General features: G+C 42.7%; 1 protein-coding gene across 5 annotated transcripts in view; it reads left to right on the forward strand.

Annotated features, from left to right (window-relative positions):
• BACH2 (BTB domain and CNC homolog 2) overlaps positions 1-15,212 on the forward strand; it is a 388,486-nt gene that overhangs the window by 222,469 nt on the left and 150,805 nt on the right. For 2 of the 5 annotated variants that reach the window (XM_060419567.1, XM_060419565.1), the window contains exon 1: positions 10,488-10,703. The exons of 2 other annotated variants lie outside the window; for them this stretch is intronic. Coding sequence is in view for 1 of the 3 variants with exons in the window: in XM_060419564.1 (XP_060275547.1) it covers positions 791-888 (98 nt within the window). In the remaining 2 variants the exon portion in view is untranslated. Of the gene's footprint in view, positions 1-742; positions 889-10,487; positions 10,704-15,212 lie in introns of those variants that run through there. One more of the 5 variants, XM_060419564.1, reaches the window with a different exon arrangement.

A 15,212-nucleotide genomic window follows, 5' to 3' on the forward strand; every position in this document is an offset into this window, starting at 1 on the left:
CTGATGGGGCATCATACAATAAATGGTAGTTTAGCATCATAATACTCTTTAACAGCAAGCAGTTATGAACTCTGAAGTGTATCTGGCCCAGGAGTTTCATTTAAGGGGTCATGAGCCTATAGAACAAAATATCATGAATGATTTATCAGTGTCAAGGTTGCAATTGATTATTTTTTCTTGATTCTTTTTCATAAGTGTTTCAGATGTTCTATAATAAGCATGTATTAATTTATTCTCAGGAAAAAATGAAGACTATTATTTTCTAAGAAAACATATTTGAAGTATCAGAGGATCATCTCATTTCAGTTGGAATCCTCAAATTTATCACTTGCTTCAAATTTATTGCAACTCTTTTTGTTGTTGTTTAGTTGCTAAGTCGTGTCCAACTCTTTGTGACCCCAGGGACTGTAGCCCTCCAGGCTCCTCTGTTCACAGGATTTCCCAGGCAAGAATACTGGAGTGGCCTGCCATTTCCTTCTCCATTGTTTTCCATATCTTCCTGTTAATATAGCCAGTTCAGAAGAGCACCCAGTGAGGGATGTGTTTCACCTGTTGGTGAGCCCCGACATTGATACCTGGATTATTTTATCCTGTTCTATTTAGCTGGACTGGTCCTGAGGCACAGGATGTTAGAGGTCATGAAATCAGAGGATGGGGTATAGCAGGATTGCAGGAGAGAGGGGGCAGCGTTAACATGAAAGGTTTCCTGTGCTAATGGGCAGTCTTCCTCCCCAATCAGGTGGATGCTCGCTGACCTGTCACAAGGTGGCCCCACAAGGTTTTGGGGTCCATGTCTGAATGGATTGCTGTAGCCTTCTCTTCTCTCCCTTCGCCCAGTTCCCTGCATCCTAAGACTCGAAGCCAGCACAGGACCTGGAAAAATTACATGTAAGTTTTGACTAAGGTTTCTTTCCTCCAACCAAACAAGGCTAAGAATTTTCTGAGATGATAATAACAAAGTGTCTTGAGAAGTATCATTGAGGAAGGGCACAGGGGTTAGACTCTGCCTATAGGTGGTTCCCTAACTCAGTGGATCTTACCCATTATCATGCTTCAGAATCGCCTGGAAGGCTTGTGAAAGTCCAGCTTGCTGAAGCTCATGCCCAGATTACTGGGTTCAGGAGCTCTAGGGGCCCCTGAGAATTTACTTTACTGACAAATTTCCAGGTGATGCTGATGAGGCTGGTCCAGGGACCTCACTTTGAGAATCACTGCTTTAACTCAAGTGTGACTGAATGGAGGAATGATAAAGGTAGAAACGTGTATGAAACGAAAATGAAGATATTAATGCTGTACTTAATACATCAACTCAACTCTCAGAAAAGAGACTTTTAGGGTCTTCTCAGCACCCTCACCTTTGAAAGTCCATCCAAGTAGATGCCATTATTCTGTGCCAGCTCAACTTCAGGGCACAAGGACCAGCCACTCTCTGCTCTTGCCTTTCAACAAGGGTGACTGACAGTGCTGTTAACAGGCTGTAGTGACAGCTACCATCTTTTCCCATGTGTCCTCATCATGCTTTGAGGCATACTCCAAAGGGAAAATCTTTTTTCTCCTGGGCTAGAAAATATATTGTTCCCTTTCAAAGTGAATCATCCCAGCATGATCCTTCCCCTCATACTCTTAAATGACTTGATTTGCAAAAGGCATATGTGAAGGAAGGAGAACTCCTAATCAAAAGTCTAAGCCAGCAAACCAGTGTTTTGTGGGCTTTTATGTTCTCAGGACTGACATATTTTTAAGATAAGCATGTTACTGTGTTAGCTTTGGGACAAGCCAGTCACCTCTCTGCTGAAGACAAGAACAATTTAGTCCATGTTCGTAGAATAAAGTAGAAGAGTTTGACTCAACAACTGTGCACTTGGGTATATGGGAGCATACATGCTAATGTACACGTGTGCCTATGAACCTGTATGAATTTTGTATGTTTCTAAGCTTTCAATGTAGAAGTTCTAACAGCATGTTGTTTTTTGTTTCATTGAGTCAATGTAAGTGTGAAAATAGTCTGAGTGATGCTGTCTAGGAAATGTGTGAGAAATTTATGGGCATTTTGAATCTGTGGATAAGCCTGGTGATTTATAACATTTTACTTGATATGGTTAATGTTATCATTCAAAGCAGCAATTAGGGCTTACAGTTCTTTTATTATAACTCTCTGAAATGGAGAACAGTCACTTTTAAAAAAACAAAACAGAACTTTTAAAAATTGAGAGTAGTCACTTTTTAAAATTAAAGCGATTGAACAGTCCCAGAATGGTTGGCATGATTTGGCATTGATTTCATTTTACAGACAAAGAAACTGATTATCAGAAAGGGTTAAAATAATGGAAGGAAGGAAAGAAGAAAGAAAGGAAGGGCTGCCAAAAAATCACATAGAAAGAAGTAGCCAAGGCTACCTGTAAAGTTTGAGGGTCCCTGTGCAAGATGAATATGTGGAGTTGCTTGGGAATAGTCACTTTTAATAAAGCAATTCCCAAGCAGATATGTAATGAAGGAGCCTAACCTGCTACCTAGATGTTAACAGAACCCCAAATCCTGGAGATAGATTTAAGTGCATGCGTTTAAAATAAAAATCACAAAGTCAGAAAAATAAGACCAAAAGAGCAAGAGGTGATGAAAGAGTTCTAGAAGGAATTAATTCAGAATTGTCTTCTGGGAGCTGCCCAGAGGGTAACAGGGCTGGTAATCGGGCTGACAGAGTTGTGAGTGAGGTAATTACCTATTATCACTCTACCCTTACAAATGATAACATCTCTGTCAAGCACTAATTGGTTATTCTGCACAGCATTCTGGGAAGTTTCAGTTTATGAAGTGTCTTCACCATGAAGTAAAAGAAATGGGTTGGATCAAATGTTCCTTCATCTCCCTCCTGCTTTCCTGTGCTGGCATCTGTGAGTGTCCACGTGTACACTTCAGGTTTCCCTGGCGGATGACCTTTGATGTCAGTCAGTTTAATAACTACAAGACAAGCCAGGGCAGGTAGAAGGCTGCTGTGACACCTTGGGTGACTTGAAACAGAAAACGCCTGCTGGCCCTGGTGCCCCCTTCCTGGCTCCCTCTCTGCCGCCTTGGGCGCAGCATTCAACACACCAGGTGCCTAGAGCGTCTCTGCGAAAGTCGTGGGGACTTTCCTGGTGGTCCAGTGATGAAGGCTCCACACTTTCAAGGCAAAGGACATGGGTTCAATCCCAGGTCAGGGAGATAAAATCCCACATGCCATGTGGTATGGCCAATAAGTAAATTTTAAAAATAATAATAAGGTCTTGGCAATTCCCTGGTGGTCCAGTGTTTAGGACTTGGCACTTTCACTGCCATGGACCTGGGTTAAAAAAAAAATAAAGTTTGAAAAATAAATATTGTGCATTTGGGGACAAGGAGTATATGGGAGCCCATGGTGCTTTCCTTTCAGTTTTGCAATCCACCTAAAACTGCACTAAAACATTTATTAATATAAAAAAACTGAACACTAACCAGTATGATGATTCTTCAAAAAATTAAACGTGGAATGACCATGTGTGTGTGCTGTCGCTTCAGCCGTGCCCAACTCTTTGCAACCCTGTGACTGTAGCCCACCAGGCTCCTCCGCCCATGGAGTTCTCCAGGCAAGAATACTGGAGTGGGTTGCCATTTCCTCCTCCAGGGGATCTTCCCAACCCAGGGACTGAACCCATGTCTCCTGCATCTCCTACCTTGGCAGGTGGATTCTTACCACTATGCCACCTGGGAAGCCTAGAATGACTGTATGATTCTCCATTCCACTTCCGGGTATATACTTAAAAGTAGTGGAAACAGAGCCTTGAACAGATGCTTGTGCATCCATGTTCATACATCACTATTCCTAATAGCCCAAAGGTGGAAGCAACTCATTCAACCATGAATGAAGAAGACGTGAAATATACATACAAGAGAATATTATTTAGTCTTAAAAATATGAAATTCTGACACATGCTCCAGCATGGATGAAACATGAAGATACCAAGTAGAATAAGCAAGACACAAAATGACGGATACTATATGATCCCACTTAGGGGGAATACCTAGACTAGTCAAAGCCATTGAAAGCGTAGAAGGCTGATTTTCCAGGGCCTGGGAATAAAGGGGAGAGAGAAGTTGGTGTTAATGGGTATAGAGTTTCACTCTGGCAAGATGAAAAAGTTCTGGAAATGGATGGTGGTCCTGGCTGCACAGTAATGTGAATGGCTTCCCAGGTGGCTCAGTAGTGAAGAACCTGCTTGCCAATGCAGGAGACACAGAAGCTGTGACTTTGATCCCTGGGTTGGGAAGATCCCTTGCAGAAGGAAATGCCAACCTGCTCCAGTATTCCTGCCTGGACAATCCCATGGACAGAGGAGCCTGGCAGGCTACAGTCCATGGGGTCGCAAAGAGCCAGATGTGACTTAGCAACTAGAACAACAACTTAATGCCACTGAACTGTACTCTTAAAAAATGATTTAAGTGGTAAATGTGATGTTGTGTATATTTTACCACACACACACAAAATACCCTGAATACCAGAATTTACTTTCCTTCTGAGAATACCAGACAGAACACTAAGTAATGCTTGACAGGAATGCCGTAGTTTGAGTAGGAGAAAGCATAGGTGTCCACGTCCCTCACAACTCCCTCAGCCCCAGAACTTCCCGGGCACCCTTTGGACAAAGGGAAGGGTCCTGCAGAATATTAGACTTCAGTCTCAAGAATGGGTTTTCTATTGGGACAAGGACAAATTTGTCCGAAACCACTAGGGAAATTTGTCATCGATAACCGTCATCTCTACTAAAATCTCATGTATGCATGCAGGAAAGCTGCTTTCCTGGGATGGAGAGGACATGCACACCCCTGTGCTCCAGTCATGGGACTGCTGCAGTTCTTGTGAATTATGACTTCATTAATGAGTCCGGGTACCACACCCCAGAATGCGTGAATAGTGGAGGGAGTTGACAGGTCTTAGCACTGGAGGCAGACCTGAAGACAGGACCAGGACTTGCCCCAGACTGAAGCCTAGTAGAAAGTGGAAACTTGGAAAGAAAATGAGTAGCAAATAGATCTCCTGCAACAGAGCTTCTCACTCTAATGCCTGTTTGACATTCTCCCAGTGAAGTGTAGCTTATCCCCCATCAGCAAATCTCTGTAATATTGGATATTACTGCACCCATAGCTCACAGAACAGCTGTAGAAGTAACATGGAGGCCTGTGAGGAATAAGAAGGATTGAACCCGCTGAGTTAGTCCATTTGGGCCCTAATTTGGGGAAGGGAGGTGGATTTTGCTTTTTATTCTGTGTTTCTAGAAAACCAGCCTTGGAGAACCATCAGTGAGTTCTCTTGGGGCCTAGGTAGCTGTGTTTTCCTCAGACCTCCTTTCCTTTACTGTTTTACTTTACTCTTTTCAGGCCCCACCCTTAGATTTGACTAGGGGTTGTAATTCCTAAAGAGCAGTACATAAGGATCCATAGTTTCGAAGAGCTCAAAAACTTCTGTCCTGAGTTATCCCACATCCTCCTTAAGATACCAGAATCATTTATACATATGAGCATGCATGTGTGTGGGCTTCCATGATGGCTCACATGGTTAAGAATCTGCCTGCAATGCGGGAGACCTGGGTTTGATCCCTGGGTTGGGAATGTCCCCTGGAGAAAGGAATGGTTACCCATTCCAGTATTCTGGCCTGGAGAATTCCACGGACAGAGGAGCCTGGTGGGCTACTGTCCATGGGGTCGCAACGAGTCAGATACGACTGAACGACTTTCAAAAAGATAATAATAATAAATGCATGTGTGTGAATTATATACATATATACATACATAAACATGTATGTATGTGTTTGGCTCAAGGAAAAAGTATAACTAAAAAAGAATTGAAGTAAAATCATCAAAGTTGAAGTACAGTGGATATAAATCAGTCCCTCATTTCCAACCCAAACCTGCTTAGAAATACTCTCCATGCTTTTTGCTTAGGTGCTAGAGAACAGGGCATAGCAACAAAGGTTTTGGAATCAGTTGCTTAGGGAGCTGCTAAGATATCAAACAGTTGAAATGTTTTTATGGAAAAGGGAATTCAGGACAGCAAGTCTTAAGAGAGGAGAAGTAAATGCTTCTTCATCTTTGACATCACACGTAGATACCGGCACCCTAAGCTTGAGTTGAAACAACATGGATATAGATTCTAATCAAAACAAGTTCAGCCCCAGGAGTTCAGAGACCATGATTTTTAAATGGACACCCTGACACAAATTGCCTACCACAGTCCCCAGAGGGAAAGACGTGAGCTAGAGAAAAACCAACAAAGACCAGCCTTTGGGGGCTCTACTGATCGACTTTTATGGCTCTGAGAATCAGATGTACCTGGATACAGGCACTGAATTCATATTTAGTGATGGCTCAGCTACCTGGAACCCAACTAACCAGAACCCTGAATTAGCTAGCTTGGTACTTCCCACCACCGCTGCACCCCCACCCCCCTCACACCCCACACCCCACCCTACCGCACAAATCCCACTTCCCTTTTTCTGAGATAGAGAATCAGAAAACAAGGTAGCTTTGGTTTAATAAAGTTAGCAAATACACTCTGGAGGATATTTGTAGCTGGTAACACTGACCTGCTGATTCACTGAGAATGGTTAGATCCTTTATAAGTAGAAAAAGAAACTGCTTTGGAAAGATTTTGAACAGAAAGCATTTTCTAGCTGTCAGTTCCCCAGAAAACTGAAACAAATCAAAAAAGATCTTGTCTCCAAATAGTGTAGTTAACTTAGATTTTATTGTACCTATTTTCATGTCTTATTTGGACTTAGGATAGAAAAATATACCATTCATTTTGTTCTTCAGAAAACATGCAAGTTTTGGCTTTTACCACCTTTCCAGTACCAGAGTTTAAATCTCAGATAATTATTTTTATGCTTATTCTGTTATTCTAGTTGGAGGCACTTTAAAAGTTGTGATGTTAATGATAAGAATGTTATATAAAATAACTTCATGAACATGTATATTTAGCTCTTATTGTCATTGGGAAACCATTGGCATAGTTTTGAAGCCAATTCTGTTTTTTTTTTTTTTTTAAAGAATGTATGTAATTCTTTGTAACATACTGTCTCACAGTCATGTTCTGCTCAAGGCACCACCAAGATTAATTTTCATTCTCTGCATATATGCTAATGGTACAGGTAGTGGTGATGTAACCAGCGTAGTAATAGACATGTCCATATTTCAAAAGGTATTTACTGTGAGTTCCCAACTCAGCCATGGAGATGACAGGGCTGCTCACCAAATGACATCAGTTGTAGTACAAATAGTTTGTCAATTTCTTTTAATCATTTCCAATCTGTTGCTTTTTAGAAATAGTTTGTGTGCTCTTTTTTGGATGTGCCTGTACTAACAAAGTGACTTTGCTCTCTGAGCCATGATTTAACCCAAGGGATAGCTGCTTCTGCTGCTGCTGCTAAGTTGCTTCAGTTGTGTCCGACTCTGTGCGACCCCATAGACGGCAGTCCACCAGGCTCCGCCGTCCCTGGGATTCTCCAGGCAAGAACACTGGAGTGGGTTGCCATTTCCTTCTCCAGTACATGAAAGTGAAAAGTGAAAGTGAGGTTGCTCAGTCGTGTCCAACTCTTAGAGACCCCATGGACTGCAGCCTACCAGGCTCCTCCGTCCATGGGATTTTCCAGGTGAGAGTACTGGAGTGGGGTGCCATTGCCTTCTCTGAAGGGATAGCTACCCTCTTCCAAAGACACACACATTAAACTGACCACTATGAGGTCCCTGGCCCATGGAGCTCTGGGGCAGTTGGAGCATGCCCAGACCATGGTCATAGTGAGGAAGGACACTGTTTGCAAAGCTCTGTAAAGTAGCAGTATTCTCAGAGTCCTTGTCATGTTTAACTAGAAGATATAATCTATTGTTTCTAGCAGATTTTCCCTTATTTTATGTCTGCTTTGTCACCAGCCCAGGTTACTATAAAGATCCCATGTATTAAGTGTTCTTAGTGACTAGAAAGAACAGATCAGAAACTAATGAATTGTTTCCTTTTATCAAAGTAGAATTAGCTTTACTTTCCCAATTATGACAGTAATACATGCTTATGATACAAAATGCATAAAATAGCAGAATAGAATAAAGAAAATAAGTCACCTTTAATCCAGCTACCCAAATGCAACCTACCTGTTAACTTCTACTTTTCTGTGTTTTTCCAGACTTTTTTCCTTTCGTCAACTAATTCCAAATTGACAAGCAGTACTCTGGACTGCTGACATCCCACAAGTTGGTGGAATTCAGAGGTGATGACTTTGTTATCACTTTATAGGACAGTGAGAAGGAAATGGCAACCCACTCCAGTACTCTTGCCTGGAAAATCCCATAGACAGAGAAGCCTGCTAGTCTACAGTCCATGGGATCGCAAAGAGTCAGACATGACTGAGCGACTTCACTTTCACTTTATAGGACAGTGATCTCCTAGTTGCTTATTTTTCTCCCTTCAAATTCCATTCATCAACTCTTACAAGAACAGATACCTCTGCGGACTCACCTCATGTCTTTATCAAGTGGAAATTGTTATTGACTTCTTTTTTTCCATTTCTGGATTCTGTCAATAAATAAGATTTTTGAGTGACCCTACAAGATCCTAGTGGGCCTTGGGAATGATAAAAGAAAGATTTAATGTGGTCCCAGATGGTTTTAGTGTTAGATCAATTGGTTGTGTTCTAGATACATAAAAATTTGTAATTGATACACTATAAGACAATTTGGTGGAAGGGGGAAAGGTTGATGAGCCGGATTCCCCACCTCTATTCCCCAATCATACCCCAAACAATATGGACTCCAATAAAGTTCTGATTTTATATTCAAATATAGCCCTTTCTGTGCTATGAACCAGAGTTTTCCTTTGCACCATTTGTCATTGTTGTTGTTCGGTCACTAAGTCATGTTCAACTCTTTGTGACCGCATGGAGTGCAGCACACCAGGCTTCCCTGTCCTTCACTATCTCCTGGAGTTTGCTAGACCCATGTCCACTGAGTCACTGATGCCATCCCACCATCTCATCCTCTGTCACCCCCTTGTCCTCCTGCCCTCAATCTTTCCCAGCGTCAGAGTCTTTTTCAGTGAGTCAGCTCTTCGCATCAGGTGACCAAAGGATTGGAGCTTCAGCTTCAGCATCAGTGCTTCCAATGAGTGCTCAGGGTGGACTTCCTTTAGGATTGAGTGGTTTGATCTCCTTGCTGTCCAAAGGACACTCAAGAGTCTTCTCGAGTACCACAGTTGGAAAGCATCCGTCCTTTGGTGCTCAGTCTTCTTTATGGTATCCCTCTTTAGAGAAGCATCTCTTCAGATTCCTCTGGTGTGGTGTTCGGTCTGTGGTGTGGGTTGTGCTGAGTATCTGTGTGCTTCCCTTTTGGAGGTACGCCAACTTTGGATCACGATGAATCCTGACTCTTAGCCAAATTTAAGAAGGGCTTTGAACACTGAAACAAAACCCAGATTAAAACGAAGGGGATTGTTAAAGGAGTCGCCTGAGGAAAGTTGTAGGAATGTCATTCACAGACATTAATGCCAGTGGAATATTAAATGTATAGTAAACAGCTGCTGGAAGAGATTTTTATGTTTCAGAAGTGATCTGGGGACTTCCCTGGCAGCCGATCCAATGGTTTAAGACTGTCCAATGCGGTGGAGTAGGGGTGAGGGGAGGTCAGATTCAATCCCTGGTCGAGGAATAAAGATCCCACATGCCACGTGGCATAGCTGAAGAATAAAAAATAAAATTTTTAAATGATCCATATTAGACATTGTGTGTAATGAGGTCTCATCACCCTCTGTACAAGCCTTAGGTTCTTTAAAAGCAGTTTTTTCTAGGTTCTTCCCTCTGCATCCCTTCACATCCTTTGTGTCCTAGTGTATAGCAGGGTTACAGTGTGCTCTGACTTGAATTAAAATTTCTGTGCTATGGCTCTTGCGTGACAGATGAACAAACATGCCGAGCCCAGTGTATATTCTGCTTCCTTCCGACAGTAGTCGAAAGATGCCTTCTTCTGACGACAGTCGGAAGATGCTCTGGTAAATTGTGTGGAACGCCCGAGTCGGGTACCAGTGTGGGAAGTGGTCTGCAGTGCCTTGATCCTCCCTTGGAGATGCTTGTGTGGATACTGAGAACTCAGTTCCCTACCTTCGGTTTCGATTTGACCTCCTCACTTCCCTGAGTCACGGCGTTCGCTCATCAGCGACAGGCATGTCACAGAAACCTGAGACTGTCCCTCGGACTGTTTGTGACACTGTCTCTGAAATTTCCCGTGACACGAACAGCCAGCATTTGTCGTCAAACTTCAAAAACTTTTAGTTGGTTTGCAGTTGACATTGAGATTAACTTTCTCTAACCTAAACCAGTGAAAACTAAAACACTGCTCACCACATGAAAGTTTTGCTTTCGCTGCGTTCAGACCCCTCCCACCCTGTCACAGCACAGTCATTTGGAGTCTAGTGTGGGGAGGTGTGGTTGTACCTCAGTCGTGGGTGACCCACTTTTTCGTAACACTTAATTACCCGTGTTTTTACAACAGCAGTCAGAGATCTGATGATAGTGGACTCTAACCCCTCAAAGATTTTCTGATCCATCTCATCAGCACTGCTCTGGGAAGAAGGTGTGAGCTCTGCAGGGCGCGAGTAGCTACCGGGGATGACAGCATTTCTTCTAGTTTCTGGATAATGAGCAAGCGCACAGGTAAAGATGCCTTTCTCAGTGTTGACTCTTTTCGTGTCTTCATTATTTGGTGGAACTGACTTTTAAATATTAATCCCTGTCTGCGTGTGTTTGCTACTGTGCTTTGCGGAGGGTTCAGGGGAACAGGCATTCAGATTGGTACCCTGGAACTTGAATAACTTAACTTTTCATGAAAAGTCTAAAGAGATGGTGATCAAAAATAGACTCTCATCTCTATCCTCTCTATGCCCCCAGAAACATCCTCTTCCTCAATTTTTTTTTTTCTTATTGCTCTCAAGGTGGGTTTTTTCAACATCAGTAGCTCCGCTCGACAGTAAGAGTTCATGTTTGGTGAGCTGAGGACTTGGGGGTGAGTGGATGGAGCAGACAGAGACAAAATGCACAGAAGGGAAGGGAGATGGCAAGGAGATGCTGTGTCCGGGAGAGTGCTGGCCCTCAGCACCCCAAGAGCAGATTTAGCATAAGCACTATTGCTGTAACTTTGGCAAGATCATTCCTGACAGCCTTCTCTGTTCTAGAAACGTTTACGTTTCTGATGTCCCTTTGTTCATTTGAGGAACTTTTAAAACGCCGTCCTTGTTGCAAAACAAGATGTTGTACGTATCATCTGCCTGAATTTACAGAACCGTTTTGGGGGTATGTTTCTTTGCTGGAAGCCGGTTGCCAGGCGGCAGGTGACAGGGTGGTGGCGGTGCCTGGCGGATCACGCTTGCCAAAGCACCGTCTGCCCTGCCACCGTGGAGTCTTTGAAAATGCCCAGAGATAAGTCAACGTTGTTTTCCCTGAAAGTCCTGATACAGAAAAAGAATGAAAGTACAAACACTAACTGGAAAAAATGTCACATATTTTAGCCACTTTGCATCCCTTGTTAGGACGAACCCTGGGTTGGGTTTTTTGTTCTTTTTTCTTTTTTCACATTTGTGGACTTGTGCGGTAGGTGGAGCAGTGTGGGTGGCCCAGAAAAAGTAGCGGTTAGAATAAGATTTTCCATTTATTGCCCTTTTGTGCATGGCTAAAAATAAGATTCATACAAATCAGAATATGTAATGCAAGCACAATCACTCTGTTAATTCTGATGACTGGCTTGCCCGCATCTTTGCATCTGTCTGGTAAGTGGTGCGTTGGGGGGAATAAATGCATCTCTCTGTTTAAGCAGCAAAAAGTCGGCCACATTTGGGCACTGTGTGTCTACCTGTGATAGTTGATCAGCATTTTCCCCTCCTGAAGAAAGAAAGACACAACTCATACATAAGCAAATTGTGTCAGCAGAAGGTTGCAAGAAATAGTGACAGGATCCTTGAATCATTTTTTGAGAAGTAATTGCCTTGTTTGAAATGCCGTTTAACAACATCCATCTCTTTGGCTCAGTGTTAGAAAGTTGTGTCTTGTAGACCCTGAGAACAGCAATGGGAGGATTCCTTAGTGGTGGTGCAGAGAGATTGGAGGTTTTTTGATTGTGTAGGGACAGGGTGTTGGGGAGAGGGGACCAGGGATGGGCACAGACCTGCTGTATGCACAGATGTCGGAGGGGCAGTTAACCAAGTGAAAACTCCCCTTCATCTGCCAGCCAAGTCTCCTGCAACCACAGTAAGGGGTATCGTGTCTGTCTGTGGCTACAGGAAATACCAGACAGAAGTAGTGTCAACCTTCACAGGGAAATTTGCAACTCCGTGATCCCAGCCATGGTGCTGTCCCCGTGCTACTGGCTGAGTGCTGTGGCATTTCCAAAGAATGAGGGTGTCTGCAAGCTAAGAGAGTGTCTGCTGAAGCCTTTCAGTTTGATGTCACTTGGGAAATAGGATGAGTCAAGAGGGCAGTCATTCCAGAAGCCTCTGGAAACTGAAGACTACAAATCATATTCCCCACTGGTTGTCTCCAGGCACAGCAGATGGTGAGGAGGGATGGTTAATGTGAGACCAGAGCTTTGAGAAAAAGAGGACTAATCAGCATCAGATCTTCACTTAGCTACCTGTTGACCTTGATCTCTTTATTGAACCTCTCCTAGGCCTGGATGTCTAATTAAAAACTGACACAGGGGGAGTGCCTACCTCAGAGGGTGGTGGTGGGGAATAAATGGGATAACATACCTCAAGCACAGAGCCAGCACTCAGTAAAAGGATGGTGGTGATGCTTATTCATGCTGTTGCGTCATACGAATGTGGTGGAGAATTTCAGGGCATTTGGCGGTTCCCTGTTCTGCTTGGAGTACACATTTTGGAATTAAATGGACACAAGATCATCCTCTTTGCTCACTGTTTCTCAATCAGAAGGCTACAGGTCATTTACAAATAATTTGGTTCTTCATAGGCTACTACTGTTGCTTTTGGGGTCTCGGTTTTTTTATTTTGCCCTTAAATTAGCACCATGAAAGCCTCTCTTTCATCTTAAGGTGAGCACTGTGTTGAGCATAATCAGTTATTTTTGCCTTCCCACTCAATTTATTTCAGCGTGAATATTTCAGTTCTGACATCTGTGCACACTCACTGTAATACCTGCTGATGTACATCATGAAAGAGAGAGTGCTAATGTTGTAATCAAGGAAGGTTTTAAGTATTTCAGCTGGGAATGGGCAAAACTTGAGGAGCAATTAGCTTCCACGGTGGTGGAATTCCCTGTAGAAAATATCACATCTGTTGTCATTCTGGTTACTGATCAATCCTGTAGATAACCAGATGCTGACAAGCAGAAAACAATTACTGGTGCTTCTTTTTAGTATTCTTGCAAATTATTTTCTCTTGACTGTAATGTATATCTAGCCTTCTAGGAGTCTTTCTCTTCCCACCAAAGTTTTTCATTAAGTAAATATATTGTGTATTTCATAATCAGGTCATCATTGTAGGTACCACTTAACCTTTTTAGTGAAGTGAAGTCGCTCAGTTGTGTCTGACTCTGCGACTCTGCGATGGACTGTAGCCTACCAGGCTCCTCTGTCCATGGGATTTTCCAGGCAATAGTACTGGAGTAGATTGCCATTTCCTTCTCCAGGGGATCTTCCCGACCCAGGGATCTAACCTGGGTCTCCCACATTGTAGACAGACGCTTTACTGTCTGAGCCACCAGCGAAGTCCACTTAACCTTTTTGGTTAACCTTTAATATTAAATGTGAAGAGTTACTTACATTAGATTACATACATCAGATTCGTCAGCTTCCTCCATGACATTCCTGGGATTCAGTTTTTTCATTTATCAAATTAAAAAGATACATTATGACTGCACCCTGACTTGGCCTCACCAGGGACCTGACAAGAAGTGATAAATGAGACTAAGAAGCTAAGGAATTAAAACACAGTACAGGTATAAAGCAGTGATGGCTTGGTTTTATCAATTGATGTATTTTGCTAGTTTAAAAAATTGTTCTTTTCATGATCTGTCCTACCACTTTAGTCACGGGTACAACCTTTGATTTGTAGTATATACGTTAGCATCATCCCTGGATTCTCTGGATTTTTCGTGTTAGGGACTCTTATCGGTCCAGTGAGCTGGAGACATTTCTCAGATTGACTAAACGGGCAAAACCTCTCTTTCATTAGAATGGTACCCAGGGAACAGACTTATGAATCTGGTGGGGCGGGGGGTGGGGGGAGGTTGCCAGTGGAAGGATAGCGTGGAATGTATGGAGAGAGTAACATGGAAACATACATTACTATATGTAAAATAGATAACCAATGGGAATTTGCTGTATGACTCAGAACTCAACCCAGGGCTCTGTAACAGCCTAGAGGGATGGGATGGGGAAGGGAGGCAGGAAACAGGTTCAAGAGGGAGAGGATGTATGAATGCCTATGGCTGATTCATGTTGACACTTGACAGAAATCAACACAATACTGTAAAGCAATTAATTATCCTTCACTTAAAAATAAATAAACTTTTTTTAAAAAGAAGGATGGTACCCATATTTTTTCAGTGCATCCAGACAGTGCTGCTTTTTGCACTTTTTTTTTTTTTCTGTTGAGTGAAATGGAAGAATGCTTTGCAGGCAGAGCAAATCATTCTTGAAGACTAACAAGTTCCTAGCATCACAGATCCAGCTTCCCTCCCCTCCATGAACACACACACTCCCCATTATCTTTGCCTGTCTTATTGTGCTTTGCCACAGACTGAAGTTTCTGCAAAAATGGTGGGCAAAAGGAGGTGATAAATTAGGCTCTGGGTCTGATTTCCTCCCACACCTTCATAAGGGATGAGAGAGATTCTGAAATTCATCTCGTTGATATACCGCCTGCTTCTTCCTTCATAACAGCCGGTTTTAACCTATCCTTCATGTGCAATTTGAGGGTACTGGCCAGGCTGGGCTCATTATTCCTTTGGTTGAATAATGTAAAGCATTTGCAATGGAGATTTGCTCTAATGATGTATTTTAAGTGCATGTCCATGTTGTTGGTTTAATGCACTCAGTCATGGAATGCTTTAGAGTTTATTGCTAATGGATGAATCCTCAGGAAAATCGGCATTTTCAATCGGATTGACATTTGGAGTGAGAAATAGAAATCTAATGAGAGCATTTCAACC

Source organism: Ovis aries, chromosome 8 (genome assembly GCF_016772045.2).
Source record: "Ovis aries strain OAR_USU_Benz2616 breed Rambouillet chromosome 8, ARS-UI_Ramb_v3.0, whole genome shotgun sequence".
In the NCBI taxonomy this organism is placed as follows: domain Eukaryota; kingdom Metazoa; phylum Chordata; class Mammalia; order Artiodactyla; family Bovidae; genus Ovis; species Ovis aries.